This window comes from Tiliqua scincoides, chromosome 13 (assembly GCF_035046505.1).
Source record: "Tiliqua scincoides isolate rTilSci1 chromosome 13, rTilSci1.hap2, whole genome shotgun sequence".
Taxonomy (NCBI): Eukaryota; Metazoa; Chordata; class Lepidosauria; order Squamata; family Scincidae; genus Tiliqua; species Tiliqua scincoides.
The window spans coordinates 17,691,916-17,716,258 of NC_089833.1; the positions used below are offsets into that span (position 1 = coordinate 17,691,916).

Sequence of the window (24,343 nt, forward strand, 5' to 3'; positions counted from 1 at the left end):
AGTGGCCCGCTTGGAGGCAGGCTGTGCAGCATGGCCTTTCCCAGTTTGAAGAGACACTTTGCCAACAGTCTGAGGCTAAGAGGCAAAGAAGGAAGGCCCACAGCCAGGGAGACAGACCAGGGACAGACTGCACTTGCTCCCGGTGTGGAAGGGATTGTCACTCCCGGATTGGCCTTTTCAGCCACACTAGACGCTGTGCCAGAACCACCTTTCAGAGCGCGATCCCAGAGTCTTTCGAGTCTGAAGGTTGCCAACTACTGGCGGCAAGAAGCGAGAGGCCACAGCTGGTGCCGCTTCCCATCGGGGGCAGCCTGGAGGGAGAATCCTGGCTTGGAGCAGGGCCAGGCTCAGCCGCAAGCCCCCTGCCCCAGCACAGCAGGGCTTCTTTCCTGAATGGGCAGTTTGCGGGGGGGGGGGTGCCTTCAGCCCACTTCTGCACGGGCAGAGGTGGGAGAACGGGGGGGGGGGAGGTTTGGGTGTTCCCCAGCAGTGCAAAGTGCGGAGAGCGGTGCTGGTTTGCGCCAAATGGCGACGCCTGGCAAAGGGTTCCGGGCGGGTGGTGACGCGGCCCCCCTTCAGGACCCCCCCCCCGGGGGCCTGCGCCCCACTCGTGCTCTGGCTGGGAGGAAGGGCTGCCCGGCGAGCGCCGGCCGGGCCCCCGGGTGGGAGGCTGGTGCTGCAGGCGGACGCGTGCACGGGGGGGGGGGAGGTGCTCACGACAGCCCTGCGAGGCAGGCCGGAGGGCTCCGGAGCCCGGGGGAGGCGCCTGGCGGGCTGACTCAGGTGAGGGGGGCGGAGCCGGAGCGCGCCCAGCCCAGCCAGCCAGCCCAGCCGCCGGCCGGCCGGAGCAGGAGGGCAGAGGCTGCGCGCACCATGGCCCGCGACCCCGAGGAGGTGAACAGGCTGACCGAGAGCACCTACCGGGTGAGTGCCGGAGCCCGGAGGGGGCGGCCCCGGGGGGTCGCGCGAGCCCAGCCCCGGAGCCCCTCCGGCGCGGACCCCGCGGGCTGCCGAGGCTTCCCCGGGGGGGGGGCTGGGCGCTGCGCGCAGCGGAGGAGGGGCTCTTGTGCATGTGCAGAGGGCCGTCCTCCGAAGGCTGCTCTGCCCCGAGCCAGGCCTGGCGCCCAAGAGACGGGACTGTCCCCCCCCCCCTTCAGAGGGGCCTGCCGGCCCCACACGCCCTCCCCCGGGAGCGAGCCCCTTTGAAATCAGCGCGGCTTGCTTCCGAATGCACCTGCGCTCCTCTGGAGGTGGCCTGGGGCGAGGCACTCCGTCTCGGCCTCAGTCTTCCCCCTCTGCAGTATGGGGCGAGTAGTACCTGCTTGCCGAATAATGCCTAAGCAGTACTTGGCACTCTTGAAGCGCTGTGCAAACGCTCGCTGTGCTGTCCTCCAGTTCAACCATCGCATCTGCCTAGTGTGCCTTCTGAGTCTTGAAATCACAACTGTGCAAGGTAAGTCCTATTATCCCCATTTTGCAGATGGGGAAGACTGAGGCTGTGGCTTCCCTTAAGGCCACCGGGTCTGAGAATTCATGGCAGGGGTGAGATTGGAACAGAGGGAATCTCGAGTTCCTGCTCCATCTCGCACAGCACAACCTTAGGCGTGTCAATCCCACTATGTTCAGGAGGGCTGACTCCCAGGAAAGTATGCCTAGGATTGCAGCCTCAAGCCATGTGCCGCACCAGTCTGTGGTTGCAGGCCCTGCCCCGGAGAGGTTCACAGTCTGGAAACTGGATCTCCATTCCTCTCATCAGTTGTCATTGTTATGGGCAGGGCCTGTTCACTCCCTGGTTCTTCCTGTGAGCAGCAATGTACAGTATCCAGACCCAGTGAGGATATGCCCAAATAAGGACGTGTGTGTTTGTGTTGTAAACAGTGGAGATTCCAGGGCAGGAATGGGAAGGCCTCTCTCTGCGACTGGGACAGAAATCTGAGAATGGGGGGGACCAGTGTAAGGATGACCCCGTGGTGTCCCTGAGCAAACCTCGCAGTGTCCTGTTCAGATGTAGCGATGATGTAGAAGTATTGACCACCAAGGAAATGCGATACCTGGGAAGCTCATTCAATAACCTGTATTATTATTCAATAATAATGTGGGACTCTTGTGGGGCTCAGACAATGAGACAACCGTCCATGTCCGTAGCGGCACCTGTGTGTTGATGACTCCTGGACGGAAGAGAGATTTGTTCAGTGCAGTGTCTGTTTGGAAGTCTAACTTTCAAGGCAGAGTCTAATGCACAGTCTCAGCCCTGCTTTCGCTGTCTCCAGGGTAGACAATCACAGAAGCATGAATATCTCTTGAATTGTCTTTAGAAAGCCATCTCTGTATGAAAACTGCAGCCCGGTTGCTTCTTGGGGGAGCCCTCCGTGGACTTGGGAAGGCGATCCCAAGTGGAGGCGAGAGGCAGAGCTTCCTAGCCTAAGAAGAATTTGTGTACAGACACAACTACATGCAATTACAAGCAAGGCCTGTTTGCCTTGGCCAGAGGCCACAACCAGAGGATAAAATGGCATATCCTTCAATAATAGAGCACATAACCATATGAAAAATACTGAGTTTCTAGTTTGACACCACAGTCTGTCATGTATAATTGAGTGTGTAAGTCACAATCCATAAATATTAACGTCATTTGGTCAGCATTTTGCTAATGCCAAAACAAGTGCAACTGCTGTTTGTCTCACACCTTTGGTGCTGTTTGCAAATAAATTATTTCCTGTTGCACAGCCACCTGGGTTCTGTGTAAAGAGAGATTTGCAGCGTGATCCTATGCGTGTCTACTCAGAAGTAAGTTCCATTGTATTACTCCCAGGAAACTGAGTATAGAATTACAGTCTGCAGTGTATAGGATTGGCTCCCTATACAAAAAAAAGTTTCTCTTATTCTGCCCTCCCACAGCAGAAATTGGGTAGCAGCTGGAGAACAGCATTGCCTTGTAGATTGATGTAGCATCCATCAATGAATGAGAGATGTGCTGCCATTTGCTCTTTGCAAATGGCATTGAGAGCTTTTGCGCCTTGAAAAACCTGTTTACTAACAAATCTCACATTGCTGTGCGATTTGAAGGTGTGTGATTTGTTGGGAAGGGAATGTGCCTCTTTTGTGCTTGTCAAAATATTATGGTTTCTGCCCTGCAAAATGCAAAGTACTTGGTTGGTGTTTGCTGTTTTGAAACTGTAACTAGGGCTGTTTGCAATTTTCTTCCCTGTCAATGCTGAAGCCAGGCCCTTTTCCATGACAAAAGCAGTTACTAACACTTAGGTATGTCTGGATTGTTCACCTGCTGTGGCGGATCTACTCCTAATGTATGACCACAGTAAACATGGCAGGGTAATCCGTGAATGGGTGAGGTTAGGCTCCTCAAAAGAATAACTAGCATCTTGTGACTTTTATGTGAAGCAATTGCTTCTGTTAAAATAGGCCATATTTAATGCACTCAGGTCCAGCCCTGGATTATTTTACAGCTGGTTTTTGAATGAACCCAGCATTCTTGCCAAAGTCTCATTCCATACCATGCTGAGTCTCCAGGTCCGTGTCCAAGATGGACTTGCCAAGATCCCTGTGCCCTGTTGCCATTCCCTTGCAGCTGGCTTTCTTTCTCTGGTACACCCTAGTTCAGGGGTTCCCAAATTGTGCACCATAGCTCCTGAGGACCCGTGGCACAGGGCTGCTGCAAGAGGTCCCCAGTGGCCTCTTCTTCCTGGTTGTCCCAGGTGCAGCCATCTTGGATTGCACGCGATTGTCATGAGATCTCACGGGATCCAAGATGGTGGTGCCCCAAAGTGCCGGGAAAGCCACCATGAAATAAAGAGAGCTTGTATTTGGGAGGATGTTGGCTTCAGATGCAAAAAAAGGGAATTTCAGTGTGGCTGTCTGAAGTCGGTCGTGGGCTGAGCAGGGCAAGCAAGCAGAAATGAAATTTGAACCAGGCAGAGGTGCTGTTGGGCAGGAGAGCTGTTGACCTAGAGGTGGAATGGGGACAGTTCGGGATGGGGTGGTGCTCTCCTTGATGGAGCAGGTCTGTGGCTTGGGGTCAGGTATTGCTCCTGCCAGTTGCGCCTGTCCTTGGACCATTCAGACTTGGGGAAGCTGACCCACATGCTGGTAGCGTTAAGACTGGATTGCTGCAAGGCGTTCTTTGTGGGACTGCCCTTGAAGGCCTCTTAGAAGCGTCAGCTGCTTCAAAATGCGGCAGTGAGGTTGACAAAGGGAAGCAGAGGATATGACCACACCACACACCCCTCTTGTATCACTCTCATGCCGGTTCGTTTCCAGGCATGCTCCAGCTGCTGGTGCTTAGCTTCAAGGTCCTGCAGGGCTTGAGACCCAGAGCTTTGCTGCTGCCCACAGAGAGCTGCCTATTGCCTCTGGTCATCCGGGGAGGGTCTCCCATGCATGTCGTCATGGCTGGTGGTGATACCTGGGAGGACCCCCTCTGCTGTGGCACCTGTCTCTCTGCCAGAGGGGCCTCGTACTGCCTCCAGCCTGGTTGCTCTTCACAGGTATACGAAAGTGTTATCGTTTCTCCAGCCGTTTGGGTTCTGTTGAGCAGGTCCTGCTCTGCTGTTTGTAGTTGTTGGGCAAGGCTTGTGTTGGGCAAGCTTTCTTTTTGTTGTGCTGGTGGTTGGTTTTGATTTTAGCCTTGATTATGTGAGTCACCTTGGTCCCAAGGGGCTGGGGAGAGAGAGGCACCCTGTAAGCACTTTTCATGAATTCCTCCCTGCAGTCCATGAGAAAGAACTTTTCTCCTCTTTGGGATGACCTCCCACTTCCTTTTCTACTATGCAAATACACTCACTTTGTTTTTGTTGCTACTTCTGGAGCCCACGGGCCCCTCTTCTGGATCTCCTTTATTCCAGAGTTGTTGACCGAATCTCACCGTGCAGTCAGAAAAGTTCTGGACGTTCCGGGATAACCTGAAAAGCGTCAAATGTTGTATGGAAATTCTGCTGTTAACCTGTAGGATTTGCCTTGCGACTGGGTCAAGGGTCTGGGAGGTGGACCTAGAATGAGGTTGCTTTTGGATTATTTTGGACACAGGTTTGTGTGTGGGGTAAATTGTCTGCAGTTTTTAGACTATGGAGGGTTTACCCTCTTTGGAGCTGAGTTTTGCCAACATCTGCTGATCCGCAAATTGTCATGGCTGCGAGTTGACCAGGATGTCAAGTCTCCATTACTGAGGATCAAGAGGGCATGTTTTCAAAGCACTTGACAAACGATGACTAAAGCTCCTCAAATACCTCTTCTTTTGCTAATGCGACATGGAGTTTTGACAGGTTATTACAAAATGGCCGCGGTGTTGATGCATCTGAAATAACCCTCTCAGCAACAGTGGCAGAATACGCTTTTATTAGGGCAACCAGATGGAAGGAAGTTATGGGCTTTTTTGAGTCGCACAGGCTTTTTTCCCCTTCATCTGAATGTTAAAACCAAAAAGGGGGGAAAGCTGAGAGGGCAAAGAAGAGAAAAAGATTTTGCTGGTTAAGGGAACCGTAAGCAGGCTCAAGAAAATAAACAATGACCCCCCCTCCCGTTTGAAAATATAAATACAGGACCAGCAGTGATTTATTAGTATTTATTTAAAAGATTTTTTTTCTGCTTTTCAAAACCCAGAAGGCAGCTCAATCTTCACTGATAAGGACATACTGGTCCCTTCTCAAAGCAGAGAGCAGAATGGGGGAAAACGTAGTGCGGTTTTACCTCCTATAGTGCTCTCAGTTGTGCTTCTGGAAGCGCTGTAGGAAACAGTGCTAAAGGAGGCCCTTATAATACTGTTCTAGTGCAGATGCCTTCGGTAAGTGAATGAATTTTCACTGTATTCTCCTCCTGTGAAGAAAGATGAAAATGATGCTGAGAAACAATGGTCAACTGGCTAGTGTTATGATAGGAGAAGGCATGTGTAGGACTGCTGTGAGCATGTGGTATTCTGAAGTATGTACATCTAAGGCCTCCACCCAGAGAATGGGAGTAACTGGGCTATGCCTCTGTCTACCCACCCAGGAGAATGAGAACGCGTCCGGGAGCTTCACCCCCCTGCACTCAAATGTTCATGGCCCATTTGTCAGCGAAGCCCGGTGCCCAGGGCTCCCGGCTGCCTGGCACTTCAGTCTTGCAAAACCAGTCCAGGTTTGCCTGGCCCCTGAGCTAGGTGACATCGCTCCGCCCCCACAGCAGTGGGGCAGCTGTGCTGGCATCTGTCATCCTTCGTAACTGACAGTGTCCCCGCTCCACTGTTGATTCCCAAGCATTGCTAGACATGCACAGATCGTACAGCGCAACGCACAGTTTCAGTTTATCTTCACAATGAATCTCTTTCTAATTCTGAAAATGGATAGAGTTGGAAGATTCTGCTGTTTGGCCAGCCAGGATGCTAGGAATTTGAAAGCTTGTTCCAGCCCTCAGGCAGGGTTTGCATGTAGCAATCCGGAATATCTTTTCCAAACACGTGTATAATTTCTCTTCTGTACTTTTTCCAGCTTCATTATTCCTTCTTTGTTGTTGTTGAGATGAAGTAACCAGTGGCCACCGTCATCCACATGCAGTCCTGAAATGAGGGTTTGTCAACTCCTTCAGAGAGTCACAGAGCTGAACAAGGCTCTCCACTGAAACAGCTACAGACTGAAAGGTGGTTTGCCAGAGAATGGCCTGGCACAGTGTTGCGCTCAGTGTCGCAACTCCTGTAAGGCGACACCTTTTACTGGGCCAACTTCTGTTGATTCAGCGATCGTTCTGTTGCCTGCCAAGCACATCTAACTCTCCCAGCGTCAGCGCAAAATCAACACTAAATTTGATGTGACTAATCAGAGGAGGCATGGTGTGGGTGGAACGTCTAAGCTTAAAGCAAAACTGGACAGTTAGATTCAAGGAAAAGCTGTGTGTGTGTGTGTGTGTGTGAGAGAGAGAGAGAGAGAGAGAGAGAGCGAGCGCGAGCACCATTTTTCACACAGACAGGTCATTGGACAGGTGAAGGTCACTTGTCCAGCCTTGACCACGTCCTCTCTGTTCATCCTCAGCTTTCCTTCTGTGTGAGGAAGATACCAGCAAGTTGCTTTTATGGATGTTCTTCCACAGATGATGATAATTGGCCTACTTGGTTAAGAAGAAATTTCCCCTTAACTTTCTTAAGCTGTTTCTGCCCAATGTTGCATATACACAACAGGGACCAAATGTGTACACCTGTGGGCTGGGCAGAAATGGGTGAATGTGGGGGTTGATGGATGTGCAACAGGTGGGAAGAGGGGAAGTGAATGGTTCACAGCGCAGAGTGGAGTAGAAATGACATGAGTGCCAGGGTGGTGTAATGGTTCAGGAATTGGACCTGGACAGGTTGGAACCCCTGCTTAGCCATCCAGTTTTCAGGGTGACATTGGGCCTCTCAGCCTCACCTACCTCACAGGGTTGTTGTGAAGATTATAAGGAAGGAAGGAACCATGTACATCACCCTGAGTTCCCTGGAGGAAGCTCAGTATTAAAATGTGAAAAATAATACATAAATGTAACTGCCCTGATTCTGGGATCACGCGTAGCCCCCTGGTCACTTGCAAAAGTTAGTAGTATAAATAAAATCCCAGTTAGAAAAAGAACAATCTAAAAGGAAATAAGTTGTGTTTGCTTGTGTCCTTGTGGTTCATTCTCCACAAGAATGCATGGTGCCTGTTTTGTCTACCGCAGCGCTCCCTTTCCTGGGTTGTCATTAGAATATATTTCTACACATTGCATAACACACACAAGTGTGAGAATGTTTTGGAGACAGATTTGAATCCTACCAGTTTAGGTTTTCCAAGTCTTGGGGATGTTTGGTTTCATGTTATGCAAGGAAGGAATGGGCACCCCAGACTTGTTCAAGGATATGGCTGTTACAAAACTCCCTCTGGAGCCACAAATTAAAGCAAGCAATGAAAAAATGACTTCAGACTGTCATTTAAAACGATCTTATATAAGTTAGATATTAACATTTTTGACATAGTTTGCTGGTAATGCAGCTCTTAGACTGCAAGCACTTGATTTATCCCCTGTTTTAGTTTACATAAGTTAGTCAGGAGTGTATTTTTTACATGGCTGTACATTTGATTGTTGCTTCCAAAAGGTCTCACCCCACTGAACCAACCAGCTTTTCTTCTAGAACATGAATTTTTCATATGTAAGGCTGGACATAAACAACTGATCCACCATTTGCTATTTTCCAGCCGTCCAATGGCCTCCTGTATCGGCTTATAAGTGATTTATTGGTGTATGGTGGTGTGCCTCAGCATATCACACAATAATAAACCATAATTTGATTTTGTTCTCACCTTCACTTTTACTCTGCTTCCCGATTAAAAGCTAATCATGACTGAAGCAGCCCACAGCACAAAGAGATGCAGTTAACAACAACAACAACAACTAGGTATTTATATACCTCCTTTCTGGTCATTGGATTACTCCTCTGACTTTATTCAAGGTGATTTACATAGGCAGGCGTTTCTAAATCCCTCAAGGGGATTTTTACAATCATGGAGGTTCTCTCTTTCAAGAACCAACAACATCTCAGAATGGATCTTCCTGGTTTGTTCTCACTTCTGGCCTCCAGTTCTCCCACGCAGGCTGGCAAGCAGCTCCATCTCTCACATGGAGGGCAGCCAAGACGCATTTTGCTCACACCAAGAGCAGGTGGAATCACTCAGCTCGGCTTGTCATCTGCTTCAAGGTCTCACCATTCTCAGCCATTCAGGGAGCTGCCGGTGTCCTTGAACTGGCGACCTTCTGATGTTATTTTCGGGCTAATGGAGGCTCTACCCTCTGAACCAGACCTCCTGCCCAGACTTATATTGGTGGATAATATATACTTATACTAGACCAGACTTATACTGGTGGATAAGTCCAGTGCAAACGTTTCAGGTCTGATAGTTAGATATTATTCACTATTGTCACAAAGATGAATGTTTTGGTTATGATAATTACTTGGAAAAAACTGCAAATACAGAATACATATAAAGGATATTGCTGAGTTTCTTCTAATTTTTCAGAACTTCTGTGCTGCACACAGACTTGTAAGGGGGCAGTATATTTATTTTTATTTATTATTCATAGACCACCTTTCCTGTAGACTCGAGTCTCATAGCTCAAGGTGGTCTAAGTAGGCAGGCTGACCATAAACCCCCTTTTTTTCTAATGGGGTTTTTACAAGTGTTATTCTAGGAAAGAAACTCGTGGAACCCTCCTTTTCTCCAGATGTTTCCCTTCATGGTATGATTGTCATCCTGGCTGCACAGCTCTTGTGCTTTCAAGCCTACAAGGCAGCTGCAAATCACATCCCAGTCTGGTTCTCAGGATGTTACCCATTCCTTGCAAGTCCACCTTTCTTCTTCTTTAGCCGACGGCTTCCAGTCACCCATCCAAGGTGAGACCTGAACTGATCCTGTTTAACTTTTTCAGGCAAGGTGGCAGCTCAACTTCCAGACCTGCCTCCTGCATGTGGTTTTGCATGTTAGTCTAATTCTCAAGGCATGTGTGGAACTCATTCCCATAGCATGTGGTGATAGCATCTGGCCTAGAAGCCTTTAAAAGGGGATTGGACAAATTTCTGGAGAAAAATCCATTACGGGTTGCAAGCCATGATGTGTATATACAACCTAATTTTAGAAACGGGCTATGTCAGAATGCCAGATGCAAGGGAGGGCACCAGGATGAGGTCTCTTGTTACCTGGTGTGCTCCCTGGAGCATTTGGTGGGCCGCTGTGAGATACAGGAAGCTGGACTAGATGGGCCTATGGCCTGATCCAGTGGGGCTGTTCTTATGTTCAATTCCCTAATAACCCCAAACATGGAAATTGCCTCCTTTGTGGCTGCTGCACATTGAGTTGATGTTGAGCTGCCCTCCACCACCCCAAGGTCTCTCACCTCATTCAACACTGACAGCTCAGACCCCGTATAGGTGAAGTTCGGATTTCAGTGTGCTCCAGTGCGTCATTTTACGCTTGTTTGCGCTGAACCACGTTTGACATTTGGTTGCTGATTCACCCTGTTTGAAGAGGCCCTTTCTAGAGCACTTCCCAATCTGCTGTGCTTTTACCACCTTGAGTAGTTTGATGTCTAAAGCAGGAGTGACCACCTTGCTGTTTACCCCAAAGCCCAGATTGTTTGTGAGCCAGTGAAAAAGCTCTGCTTCCAAGGCTACAAGGTCCATAAGCACTGTTGATCTTAGCAAAACTACCTGCCTAGCTATTGTGTCCTTGGAAGGCGTGTGTTCCTAAGCAAAGCTTGAACTTTTGCAGGAAGACTTTTCTACAATGGCTTGGTTTGTTTATCTAAGATGTAGCTGCACTTTGCCTTTTTTTTAAAGCAAGCATATGTGTGTTTATTATATATTTACCATCTACAGTAGAAGTCAGTGCTGGTGCAAGATTACTGGGCCCTCATGGCACTTTCTGTCTTCCCCCCCCCCCATGGTGCAGGGGGCAGGCAAAGATTGACCTTTGCTGCAGCCTGAAGGGCTTTCTGTGGGGCTGCTTTTTGGCTGGAAATTAAAGCCAGACTCAACTCAACCTCTTACCTGAAATACTAGCAGCGTCCTGCATTGGTAGGGCTTTCATCAGCTGCTATTGCTTTAATCACAGGCCTGTAATATGGGTGACGTAGACTGAGTGGACATTGCAGTGGCGATTTTAAAATGGTTGAAAATTTAATTTAAATAAGAAAAAATTCCTGAATAGAAAAGAACAGGAGCCTGGTGTTTTTTTTCTTTTCTCTTTAGCTGCTTTTGATGGGTGGAATCCTGCTAGCCCGTCTCAACTGTAGGGTCCACACTGTGGTAATAATAATGCTTTAATAATAATGGTAAAACTAGCTGGAGTGTTGAAAATGGGGGGGGGGGCACTAATTAGCTGGGGTACAAAGTTACCCCAATGGAAAATCAAATTCATTTATGTGCAGTGTTGTGCTGCAGGCACTGTTTGTGCTCCTAGGAAGGAAATTGTTCGTGGTAATTCATTTTTCTTTTGGGGATATCATGCAGCAGGTGGAATATTTATTTACTGCTAGTCAATAGCAATAAAACACTCACAATGCTGTTTGCTTAGCAAAAAAAAAGATAATTTGCCTGTCTCGAAAGGGATCACAATCTGAAAAGCGACACAAGGGAGACCCTGGGAAAGAACACGGTCTGAACAGGTAGTTGTGCCCGCCCCATGCTACATGCATGAGACCCCCCAACCCCACTGCCAAGTTAGTGGCAGGTAGTGTTCATCTTGCATGGAAGACCTGACTCAAGGCAGGCAGGACCTTACACTGCTTTCTGATGCCCCCTTCCTTGAGGATAACTTGCACACAAGGTGGAGTGTCTCTGTTGTTAGTCTGAGTCCGCCTGCTAATCTGTAAAAGAATCTTTTAAGTATCTGTTTGAGGAAAAGTATCTGCAGAGAAAAGCTTAGAGAAGAATCAAGCGCATTGCAGAACAAGCGTGTTTGACAAGGGATCCGGAGTAGTTTTAAACAGCCTCTGTTAGTGGGCTTGCTAATCTTAATCTTAAACCTTATGTAGTGGGAGGCAACCGTACATTATTGTCTGGACAGACGTTATCTTGAATCAATAGGGCGTGCAGGGTATCCAGCGGTATTTCGAGAATGGCTCACTGTGGCAAATGTGGACAAAAGGTCCCCGTGGAGCCTGCTCTTTATGGTAAATCTTTTGAACTTGCTGTTCTGTGAATGGCCCCAAATTCATATCTCAAGCAATTTAGCAAAGTATTTATTTGATCACATTTTGTGTATCTTGCCACTCTTGCTGTTTTTCTACTGCAGTTATTTTCCTCTGTGTGGGGGGGAGGGGAGGGGGTTGACTTTCCATAAGAGCCATGCTTAAGGGTTTATGCTTAAAAATCAGGATCTGAAAATGCAGTCCATCAAGCCCCTTTCTGTGTTTCTGTGCAATGCAACTGTTTGGGGTGTTTTGGAACGCAAATGTGTTTTCTTTTTTGAAGATGTGAATGGTTTGGGTCATAATGGCGCTAGTAGATGGAAAATACTTCGCCATTTTGGCCAGGATCCAGGGAGCCCCAAAATGATCCTAATAAGCCTGGACAGACAGACACATGCAGCACAGCTTTTGAAACGGAGAGGAGTTTCAGAAGCAGCTTGTGATCTTGCATGGTGGGGCATCTTGGGGCATTTGGTGAGCCGCTGTGAGATACAGGAAGCTGGACTAGATGGGCTATGGCCTGATCCAGTGGGGCTGTTCTTATGGTGAGGCCTGTGCCAGGCTATTTTGTGCCCTAGGTAAGGCTAACTACCTGCAGGGTAGAGGTGAGCCCATCATTGCCCAAGAGAAAGAAGTTCCACTAGGCATGCGCGGAATGCAGGAGTCTTGGCTGAGTCTAAACATGCCTGTGCTGATTGAGGGCAGCCCTGATGTCAGTGTCTCTGATCTGCCCCTTGCCCGGGGCCAAAAGGGGGAGATTCCACGGCCCCTGCAAGGATGAAACAAGGCAGAGAGCAGTCCTTGGAAGCCTTTCAGGGAGAATTTCTCCCAAACCTAGTCTGTGGCAGGGTCCAGGTGAAGTGGGGCAAGGCTCTTGCAGGGTTTAGCAAGCAACAGGCATAAGAAGAACGTACGGAAGCACAAGGGATAACACAGGGTGTTGGCTAATACCGAGGAGGCAAGGATAGGTTTGGGAAGTGGCTTGTGCCTTTGGAGGTGCCCAGAAGCAGGTCTTGGCAGAAATGCAAGCAGGCAGTTACAGACCAGCCTGAAATCAAAACAGAATCCCTCGCATGGCGATGCAGTGGTCTTGAACGGTGCTTTCCCAAGGCTCCTGCTCTCTGATTACACCTCTCTGCCCCCAGGGAGGCAGGGGGACTGGAGCACGCAGAATCCACTCTCAGAAAGCATGCAAGCAGCCTCGTTGCTTGGCCTTAATTAACCCTGGTTAAATGTGGTTATAGGTCCTTTCGATTGGTCGGCTTATGCCTCTCTGCCTTCTGACCTGGTCAGCTGGCACATCTTGGTTCCAGCGGCTGATCTTTCCAGGGCGGTGGTTCCTAAACTTTTTAGCACCAGGACCCTTTAAAAAAAGACACACTATTGCAACCCACCTCGCTTTACAAGACTTAAAAGTTTTAGCTTACCAGCTCAAGCGTCTCTGTTTTTGACCCTTTTTGCTACGGTAGTGGGAGACGACGACCAGAGGGTTTGAGCTTCATGTACGTCAGGTCGGGACCATTCACGTGGCTTTACATTCCCCTGCACCTGCCTTCGATAGGAGTCAAGGCACCTTTGCTTACACATGAGTAAACACACATGTGTAGCTGTTGTGTTTTCCATAGGGCTCAATACATAAGCAGACTGTAAATGACCTGTTTGTTTGGCTGGGTGGGCTTCGGGCAATGACACTGATTTCACGGTATCCCCTTCCTGTTGAACTTTTGCTGGGGCTTTCCTTTGGGGAAGTGATGGATGGAAGAAGGAAGCAAAGGGGTGCTCATTCCTCACAAGGCTGTTGGGTGCTTTTTTGAAAACTGAATTTTACTGTTAGCTGTTTGTAATATAATGTTGAGGGTTACAGTTTAGCTTCCGTGTTCCAAACTCTGTCAAGTTTTCTCTGAGTCAGGTAGGGAAAACAAGACTTTTTCCTCAAAACGCACCACATTAGGAAATGTGGTAGACAAAATAGAGGAGAGAGTGTTTTTCTTTATAGGCTGCAGTAAGGAGTGCGTCTCAAAATGCAAATAAATGGAATATATCTGGTATTCTGTGATACCTGGCAGCTGCTTCTTGTTTTTTTGAATAAACCAAAACTGTCAACAGAGGAAATCAACCTTGCTTGTTTGAGTCAAAGTCAAATTAAGTGGGATGTTTTAAGGTTTAGCTTTCAGAAGAGGCGAGCAAGTGCTGCTAGAAGCCTGGCCTTCTGTACAGTTTTGGTGGCAAAACTGTCAAGTCTAAATTTCACACACAAAGGACAACACAGATTTCCTTCATGTTTCTGAACTTGAACATTACAGGCCATTTTGAAAAATGTGATTTGTAAATAAGAGCTTTATTTTTACTTCTTTTTTGACATGAGGTTCGAGGGAAAGACTTTAGAGATGTTGCACTGATTTATAAACCCAAATGAATATAATAATAATAATAACTCGGTATTTATATACCGCCTTTCTGGTCACCGGATTACTCCTCTGACTTTATTCAAGGTGGTTTACATAGGCAGGCGTTTCTAAATCCCTCCAGGGGATTTTTTACAATCATGGAGGTTCTTTCTTTCAAGAGCCAACAACATTTCAGATGGATCTTCCTGGTCTGGTCTCACTTCTGGCCTCCAGTTCTCCCACACAGGCTGACAAGCAGCTCCATCTCTCACATGGAGGGCAGCCAAGACCCTTCTTGCTCACACCAAGAGCAGATGGAATCACTCAGCTCGGCTTGTCATCTGCTTCAAGGTCTCGCCATTCTCAGCCGTTCAGGGAGCTGCCGCTGTCCTCGAAATGAAATTTGACCACATGACTGACTGAGTGATTGTTGCATAGGTTGGGTGTTCAGTCCCTGGCAGGAAGGTCAGGGGATCCAGGTTCTCCGGTCCCAATGTGGCGTGGCCACAGGAACAGAGAGGAGACCGTATTTGTTGTCCCAAACCACCTGTGGTGCATCTAAGGGCATCTTGCTTCAATTTCTAGAAATCTGAATGATGTCAGTTTCACACAGGAGAATAATAATAACCTCTCTCTCTCTCTCTCTCTCTCCATCATCAGAATGTTATGGAACAGTTCAATCCCGGACTGCGGAATTTAATAAACCTGGGAAAAAACTATGAAAAAGCTGTTAATGGTAAGCCTCTCTAACTTCTACATAAATGTAATTATTTAACATTGTAGTTTTCAATTTCGACAATACTGAATGACTGCCATGCAAAGAAGCCACTCAGTTACTAGCCTCCTTGCCCATTCATTTTGTGTCAGTTGCATCTGCAGTTTATGGATTAAGAAACAAAGATTAAGACCACACTGTATAGATCAGTGATTTCACTGGACAACACACAACTTGCATTAAAATAGCTAATCTTTGCTCATTTTGATTGTGGCTACACACTCTGCTGCATTTCAGTTTTCTAGCCAAAGACTTCCTTCTGCTGCCTGAAGACCCAAACATTTCATTACAGCAAATGGCTGGCTATATTTCCCATTTTGTTCATATAGCATGAAAAATGCTATAAAACCAAGTGGAATATATGTTTTTTTTTAAACCATGGTAAGCGAATGGAGTTCTAATAACCCTGCATGCCATTGCGAGTTAAGGTCAAAAGGGCTTGGTTTCTGTTGGTCCTTATTTACCATGGAGATTTTTACACATGTCTAAAGAGTTCTAGGAATGTGCCTTTTCCTGGAACTGCAAAAGGTGCAGAGGAAAGTGACCAAAATGATTGCTGGGTTGGGGCACCTCCCTTATAAGGAAAGGGTGCAGCGTTTGAGGCTTGTCAGTCTAGATAAAAGGCTCCTGAGGGGGGACATGATTGAGACTCGTAAAATTATGCAGGGGATGGGATAGAGTGGATAGGGAAGTTCTTTTCTCTCTCACAGTACACCAGAACCAGGGCACATCCACTCAAATTGAGTGGTGAGAGACTTTGAACAGACAAAAGAAAGTGTTTCTTTGCCCGGCTTGCTATTAATCTGTGGAACTCCTTGTCGCTGGTTGTGGTGATGCCTTTAAAAGGGGATTGGACAGTTTTATGGAGGAAAAGTCTATCTCAGGTGACAAGCCATTAAGGGCATGTGCAGCCTTCTGGTTCTAGAAGGGGGTTGTCATCAGACAATGCAGGTCTCTTGTTGTCTTGTGTGCTCCCTGAAGCATCTGATGGGCTACTGTGAGATCCAGGAAGCTGAACTAGACGGGCCTTTGACCTGATCCAGTGGGGCTCTCTTTATGTTCTTATGCATTGCTGATGGCATTTTGCGCAGTCCTACAGAACTACCTCTGTGTGACCAGACATGCAGGCTTTCCAAAATTCAGTTCCCTTTTTCACTAGCCCAGAAATGACTAATAAAGGTGTGTGTGAGCAAGTGGACTCGTAAATATTTTTGTGTTGGCATCCTTCAGTCTCGGAAGACTATGGTATCGCACACTGAATGATGGTTCTGGAACAGAGTGTCCTCTCCAGTGCGCGAAGCCTGGGTAAAGTAGATATGGAGGATAGACTGTTACCCATGCAGCAAATCCCCCCTCTCCACGTCGCTGGAATGGTCCAATGGAAAGGCAGAGGCCAATGCGGTTGGTTCCAGCGGCGTCGCAGGAGTTGCCAGAATGTGACTGTGTTCAGCCATGAACTGCCTCAGGGACTCCGGCTCCGGATTTTGCCTCGAGGTTGACTCCTGAAGCCTCTTCCATAACTGGATGTAGCCACAAGGCAGTGGAGGTTTGGGATCAGAGTTTTCCTTCTCTCAGATGAGCTGCCTTCCCAGACTGACGAGTCCCATCTACCCGGTGGCTGTTTAGTCGCCTCTTACGACAAGTACAGCCAAACTGAGGGCCTATTCTTATCCCCAGCCCCCAGGGGAAAATTTTTTTTAATGACTTACTAATATGTTCAAGGCTGGATAAACCCCTCCTAAAATGCTCTTTTCTGGTGTAGCAAACTGTAGGATGAATCACTACTAATGTTCATAGAACTACATCTGTTTGGAAAAAGAAATTGTGCATCAGAGTTTCTCTAGCGTAAGTTGCATTTACTTCTGTAGGGCTGTTGGTGGAGCAGGACTACTGAGTCAGGCTGTTAGGTTTCTCTTTTTCTTGTGCTTAGTAGCTTGTTTCCATTTCATTCAGAGCCTGGTTTTGGCACCATATGAGAGGGATGTTTCTTTTGAGAGATGATGCCCTTGTTTGGGATAAGTGTGACTTTAGATCATGTTCTTTTTCCCATGGTGCAGTCCGTAGCTTTAAGGAAGTTGTCAAAAAATAATGCTTGTGGCTGGCTTCCAATAAGGCTGTGGGACAGATTTTTCCACTCATACTGCTCTTTGGAAAGAAGTAAATTAAAACATGATGGAGGCAGATGAGAGGCTCTTGTTTGTCTCAGAAATGTCCATTTATATCCCATTAACGTCACATTCGCTTTCAAGCGGAAAGCTGGGCTCTTGAAATAGAGCGACGACATATGATATGAACAATTTTCACACTGCCTTTTAAAATGTGGCGCTTGGAGAACTGTTTACTCTGATTTTTTTAGGGGGTAGGCAGCCTTTAGCACAGAAGAACATCAGTACTGGAAGCTGGGCCAGTTCATAAGAATCAATGTCTGAACTGTGTACGCTGCCTTCATAGCACTGCTGGAATAATTGCTGTTTCGTACAGTAGCTTGAGAAATGTTTTCCAGAACGATAAACTTGATGTATTGTGCTCATCTTTAAACTGAATGTATAGTCATAATTACTGCATCAGCCCTGTGGAGAGGTGCAGACTACTTACTGGCTTGCTTGCTTATATTTCTGTGCTGTAGGGCAGCTTGAGTGATGGGGCTGGCAAGTGATGGGGCTTGATGTTCATTTTACAGCAACCTTGGCACATGCTGTAAGTGGCTCAGTGGTTCTCGAACTATGAGACAGGGAGTCGCAGAAACCAGCCAGGAGAGCTGTGGAATCTTCGCAAAAAAATCCACCGCCCTATGCAATGTAAAGGATTGTAGCCCTAATGGGTAGCCACAGTCAATGACCCACTAAGGGAGCCACCAGTTGAAAGACTTTGGGAACCACTAGACTCGGGAACCACTAGACTTTGGGAACCACTAGACTAGAACAGCTGTGTGCTCTGTCATATGCCCAGAACACTGTTGAGCATTTGATAATGATGTATTTTTTTCCATGTGCCTTGTCCACTAAAAAAGTAACATTTGGTCATAAAGGAAATTCTAACTCAGTGGCTCCCAAACTTACCTGGGTCACAATGTCTCCCACAGCCTCTTCCTCCCAGCTCGGCTGGGTGCCACCATCTTGGATCTCATGAAATCTTGTGAGATCAAAGATTGCAGTGCCCGAATCTCGTGACTTAAGAACATGCACTGGGAACATCCCACAGTGCCCCTGTGAGTGTGCTGTGACAGTCTAAGGCATCGCGACACATACTTTGGGAACCCCTGTTGTAGGCCTTTACAGTTAGCTGTAATCTGTGGGATTTCAAAGGCGCTTCCAATCTGAGATGTAGTTACGTGAACTGGACATCGGTGTTCATTTGCCCAGTCAGCATTGCCTCAGAAACTGGCCAGATCTCCGGCCTTCAAGGAAACAAGTCTGGACATGAAAGGCATCTAAGATTTGAGCTACTTGGAGTGAGCAGACCTTGCTTTCCATTTTGTCCAGGGTCCCAGAATGTGTTCCAGCCTCTGGCAAAATCAAGTCCAGGCTTTCTTTTATGGCTACGCAGCAGAAATGGGGTTGATGGATGGTTGATCCTCACACAGAGAAGAGTTTTGCTGAACCAGTATGGGAAGAACCTGCACCCATCCTGGATTATTTAATCAGCAATTTTAGGAGGTGAAAAGTGATTGTGGTTGGCCTTTGGAAGCCTGGGTTCCATGGAGGGGCCCAAGAGACATGGCAAGAACCTCTCTTGGCTCAAGGCCATCTCGTTTCTAAGAATGCTGTTAATGAAACATATGGAGTTAGGAGTGGCATCACCAGAGGCGCTTAAAGGGTTGTAATGACAGGTTTGTAGGTGCCGTTTCATATAATCTGGACCTCCTTTCAAGGCTATCCATGCCTCTGCCCACAACTAGATCTCTCTCTCTCTCTCTCTCTCTCTCTCTCTCATTATACTTCATTCAGGCTTGTGTCCTGTTGTCTTCTGCCTCTTTCCCCTCATTCATCCAGCTATATTTTCTCCTAAAGCCCTCTTCAAATATGTGTTTCCAAGCAAGCCTGTTGTGTTCTGTAGCCAGGTTTCATGGTCAAGTGAGAGGTGATTTTAAAGGCATTGTCATGCTTCATTCTTCTTTTAAACAGCAGCCCCTGGAGTTCCCAAGTGAATGAGAACTGCAGTGCAGACGGGAGCGGGGGACGTTTAATGCTTGGCACCTGCAGTGCAAAACCCACTTCCACAAATGACCCAAGAAGTGAAGCTGCTTGAATTGGTGGTTGTAGCAGCTGGAGGAGCAACTGGGGGGGGGGAGCAATTAAGGAGAAAGGGCTAATCTTCTCCCTCCACCTGCATCATGGTCCTGATCCGTTTTGGGGACCTGCTGACTTCTGTTTAAAGATAGAAGGATAAGAACATCTATTCTTCAAGATTCTCCCCAAGATCGGATGTCCACCCAGGCTCCTCAGCATCATCAGATCCTTCCACAAGGACATGAAGGGCACTGTTGTCTTCGATGGCTCCACATCAGACCCTTTTGACATCCGAAGCGGAGTGAAGCAGGGCTGTGTTCTTGCACCAACCTTGTTTGGGATTTTCTTCGCTGTTCTGCTGAAGCAGGCCTTTGGAACTGCAACAGAAGGCATCTATCTCCGGACCAGATCAGACGGAAAGCTCTTCAACCTCTCCAGATTGAGAGCCAAGTCCAAAGTCCAGCTGAAATGTCTGCGTGACTTCCTCTTTGCCGACGATGCAGCTGTCACTGCCCACTCTGCCAAAGACCTCCAGCAGCTCATGGATCGTTTTAGCAAGGCCTGCCAAGATTTTGGACTGACAATCAGCCTGAAGAAAACACAGGTCATGGTTCAGGATGTGGACTCACCTCCCTGTATTACAATCTCTGAGCATGAACTGGAGGTTGTCCATGACTTTGTGTACCTTGGCTCAACAATCTCCAACACTCTTTCTCTCGATACCGAGCTAAACAAACGCGTCAGTAAAGCAGCTACCACATTTTCCAGACTCACAAAGAGAGTCTGGTCCAACAAGAAGCTGACGGAACATACCAAGATCCAGGTCTACAGAGCTTGCGTCCTGAGTACACTTCTGTACTGCAGCGAGTCATGGACTCTCCGCACACAACAGGAGAGGAAACTGAACGCTTTCCACATGCGCTGCCTCCGACGCATTCTCGGCATCACCTGGCAGGACAAAGTTCCTAACAACACAGTCCTGGAACATGCTGGAATCCCTAGCATGTCTGCACTGCTGAAACAGACGTCTGCGTTGGTTCGGTCATGTCGTGAGAATGGATGATAGGCGGATCCCAAAGGATCTCCTCTATGGAGAACTCGTGCAAGGAAAGCGCCCTACAGGTAGACCACAGCTGCGATACAAGGACATCTGCAAGAGGGATCTGAAGTCCTTAGGAGTGGACCTCAACAAGTGGGAAACCCTGGCCTCTGAGCGGCCCGCTTGGAGGCAGGCTGTGCAGCATGGCCTTTCCCAGTTTGAAGAGACACTTGGCCAACAGTCTGAGGCTAAGAGGCAAAGAAGGAAGGCCCATAGCCAGGAGACAGGCCAGGGACAGACTGCACTTGCTCCCAGTGTGGAAGGGATTGTCACTCCCGAATTGGCCTTTTCAGCCACACTAGACGCTGTTCCAGAACCACCTTTCAGAGCGCGATACCATAGTCTTTCGAGACTGAAGGTTGCCAATAAGAACATCTAGTTATCGTATCTAGTTTGACTGGAAAGTTCAAGGTTTTACCTGCACAGGGTCTTCAGGGAAGGGTTAAAATCTCAAGGTTAAGGGCCCAGATGGAGAAGAAGTCAAGTTATTTTCTACTTGGGTTGGAAGCTTTTGTTGCTGGTTCAACTCTCATCAGGGCCAACCCACCCATGAGGTCAGCTGAATTGCTGGGAGACACTCATCTCTGCCTGCCTGCCTGCTTTCTCTGCTCTTCGTTCCATTGGCCAAGTTGGATGGCGACTGCCTTGAATCAAACTTTTATGGTCGTTGCCTCAAACTTGTGGACCCTCCTTGCTTGGAGAGATGGGGAAAGCCATCTCTTTTAATGACTTTTTGGAAGAGGTTTAAGGCCAGGCTTTTGACTGACAACACTATTTGTTTGTGACTGTTGTTGATGTGGTGTTTAGTATTACCATGCTGATGTTTAAATTGTGTTTTTGCTAGGATGCAACCCGCTTTGAACTTTTCCAAAAAGCTGTGTATGAATACTTGAACACAATAAAGACAGGGAGTTTTTGCATTTCATTATTGCAAGAAAAGATGGTGCATACATTAAAAAAAAAAAAGTCTTCCACAGTGATTCAAGTTTTCTTTCTTGTCCTCCTTGCAGTAACCGGAACTTTTCAAGCTCCTGATGCCTGCAGTTCTGTTTCAAGTGCTCTGTGAGATTTAGGGAAACCAGATTTATTAATGATGTAATTCCACTTCAACGTGTAATCTCTTTCTGACTAGTGGCCCTTTTCCAATTTTGTTTCTGGTTCTGACCCATCAGGCAGAACAGGCCTTCAGTGTTTAAAAGATAGCTTCAAAAGTAAGATGAAAATATCGGAAACCCAATAATGCCTCTTACATGTAAAGTGTTAAAATTTGATTTGCTGGTACTTGGACCAGACTACTATAAAGGTGAACTCTACTTCTCTCTGCCTGAGCAATCTGAGAACAGGAAGTTCGTTCTCTTCACCTCCCAGTCTGTAAACTCTTGCTCTATAGGAGTTTCTCCTTTTTAAATTTTAAAAGCACCTGTTGCAAGTACCATATTACATAAAGTGCTGCTTTGTTCTGTAGTTAAATTGGCAAGGAAGGAAATCTTGGAAATGTTAGCTGACTCAATAAGCCCATTGTGCTTTTTCTTAAAACTCATACTTGCTGTTTCAGCTAGATTGAAGAGCAACTTTAAGCTATATAGCTGGCAGAGATTTGCCTGGTTAGCTAAAGGTATAGAAAGGTTTTGCAAAGACCGCCAGATGAGGCCGCCCATCTTTTTTCTGATGTTCTCAGCTTTATTTCTAGCCTTTCCTTGGCTGGTTCTGCTCGGACCGAGCGGTTGATGGGAGCAGCTAATAGCAAATAAAAATTAAGGTTTCTTTAAAAACTGACACTTGGAGATCATTTGTTTTTATTTCTAGCTTGAGACTCAACATTTTCAGTGTGGCTCTGTAAAAGCCATGTTTAAACCATGGGGGGGGGAGCACTGAACACGACAAAACTGCAGCAGGAGAGGGATGGATGCTTTAGTGTTTTGCCCCCACTGTGATTTTGGTTCTCATTGTGGTTGCCCTTTGTGCTATTTTTAGGTGGAAAAAATTGAAAGGCATTGAATGCCAATTGTTTATGTTTTTCCCCCCTGCAGAATTTTTTTCCCCCCTCCCCTTGCACTGAGGGGCAAGCAGAATTTAAACAATGGTGGAGCAAAGCACTACAGCTCCCTAATCCCCCCCACCACACTTTTGCCACAACTCACAGTCTCCCCCTCCTTGTCATTCAGAAAAAAAATACCCCCTGGTCATTTTGTCCAATTAGGCACATGTCTAAGTTTGGCCTTTAGTGTGTTTAGCACCATCATAAGTTCCTTGTTAAAATGTTTTGTAGTGGATCTGATTCTGTCTGTCATAGAATAGCTGCAAGTTCAGTACATTTGGCAAAACGTATTCCCTGCATAGGCTCTTACAGGTGGGGGAGACGAAAGGGGCACTTTTCTGTTCTAGCGTATGCAACAACAAAGGACATCCTTCGGTCTCCCCAAAAGGCACAATAGGGTTGCTATTTACTAAGGACAGGTGCCAGAAAATGCAAATTGTCCCTGATATATAGAGACCATTGGAGAGCTTGTGCATTTCTGTGTGTGTGTGTGTGTGTGTGCCCACAATTACGTGCAGGAGTTCATTAGCAGTGATGGAAATCGCAGGACAACAGGCCCTGAAACACAGCTCAACACCGGTAACTTTGTTTGCTTTCAATTGCATGTACATGTGTGTTCCCATTACACACTATTTCTTTTTTCTCATGATGGCTTTATAGTAATGTTAAGCTTCTCTAAACATTAGGAGAGATGGGTGTGGACAGGAGAGGACCAAGGGGTGCGTGGGTCAAGGGTAAGGGAATGAATGAGGGTCAATTCAGATGGGTGATCTAGATTTAAGTAGGAGTCGTAAAGAGAGTGACCAGTCTAGAACTGGGCATTGGAATCTGTGCAGAATTCCCATGGACTTGGGGAAATTTTTTCTGAAGATAATAAATTTATGCTCCAGCAAGGAGGTAGGATCCTCTTCCTGATTGGAGGCTGTGGTTTGTGGTTGCAATAAACAGTCTTGTTGCAATGCGGCTCTCAAAATTTATTTCATCTGTTGTTTGTTGGATAACACAAAGCATAATTTTTCTGTACTTTTCTCTCTTTCTGCAGTGATGGTTCTCGCTGGAAGAGCCTACTACGACAGTGTGGCAAAAATTGGGGACATCGCCGTCGCATCACCTGTTTCGAAAGAACTAGGTATGTGCACCAGATTGCAGACCTAGCTTGGGGTGGTCAACTCGATATTTGAATGTATGGTCTGAAAGAAGCCTCTCTTCATTCTATATACTGCTGCCATATGTCACCAGCAAGGCATTTCTCCATTGTTGTTCTGTGAGGTTACAGTCTTAACCCCCTGGGAGTAAAACTCAGTTGAAAATAATGGGACTTACCACTGAGTAGACATGTTTGGGATTGGGCTCTGAGTTAATTAGGGAGCCATTCTTTGAACGAATGTATTTTTGAAGACTGGTACGTGTCGTGTTTTGCCCCTCTCGGCTAATGGCAAGAAGCAGGCAGTTTTGTTCCTGTGCTGAAGTTTTTTGGGCGCATTTTAGCTTCAAGTTTCATGAGACAGAAAAGAGAGCATCAAACTTCTGCCATAAATACTGGACAGTCAGATTGGATGTTCTTGTTATCTTGCCCTGCTTGCCACCTCTTTTGTTTTGTCGAGAGCTTAAGTAGAGCAACTTTTAAGCCTGACATTGTTCTCAGTACTCTTTCCTCTCTGACTTACAAACTGGTATGTTCTGAATAGCTCTGACATAATATAATTGGAGAAGGATGGATCTGCCTAAAGGGAGAAATAAAGGAAAATGCTACTGTGTGGTGAATATTGAGAGCTGTTGGAAAAAAGGGCATTTTATCTATGCAGTACGTTGTTCCAGCTGCAGGTTAAAGGACTGCATATCCTCAAGTTTTCAAAGCAAGAGCAGTGCGAGTATTGGTTTAATTCTAACCCAGGTTGGTGAGGGTTAGTAGATGACAGCTTCATATGTTCCTGCTGCTGCAGTGCTATACATGCTTACCTGGAAGAAGCTTCTATTGAATTCAGTGGGACTTTCTTCTGAGTAGACATGCATAGAATTTGGTTGTAAGTCATATCATTGATGAGCCTTTGACCAGCCATCTCTGCTGTCCTGTGCAGTCTCGCTTCTGGCTGGCCTAGTGGCACAGTTTGGGAACCCCTGGAGTGAGGGGCAGATTTGGGT

The 24,343-nt window shown here is 47.1% G+C and overlaps 1 protein-coding gene across 1 annotated transcript in view; it reads left to right on the plus strand.

The window, feature by feature from the left end:
• The first annotated feature begins 525 nt into the window (after positions 1–525).
• Positions 526–24,343, plus strand: part of BAIAP2L1 (BAR/IMD domain containing adaptor protein 2 like 1) — a 57,397-nt gene continuing 33,579 nt past the window's right edge. The window contains exons 1-3 of the mRNA XM_066640880.1: positions 526–924; positions 14,721–14,796; positions 23,244–23,330. Coding sequence (XP_066496977.1) covers positions 526–924; positions 14,721–14,796; positions 23,244–23,330 — 562 coding nt within the window. The remainder of the gene's footprint in view (positions 925–14,720; positions 14,797–23,243; positions 23,331–24,343) is intronic.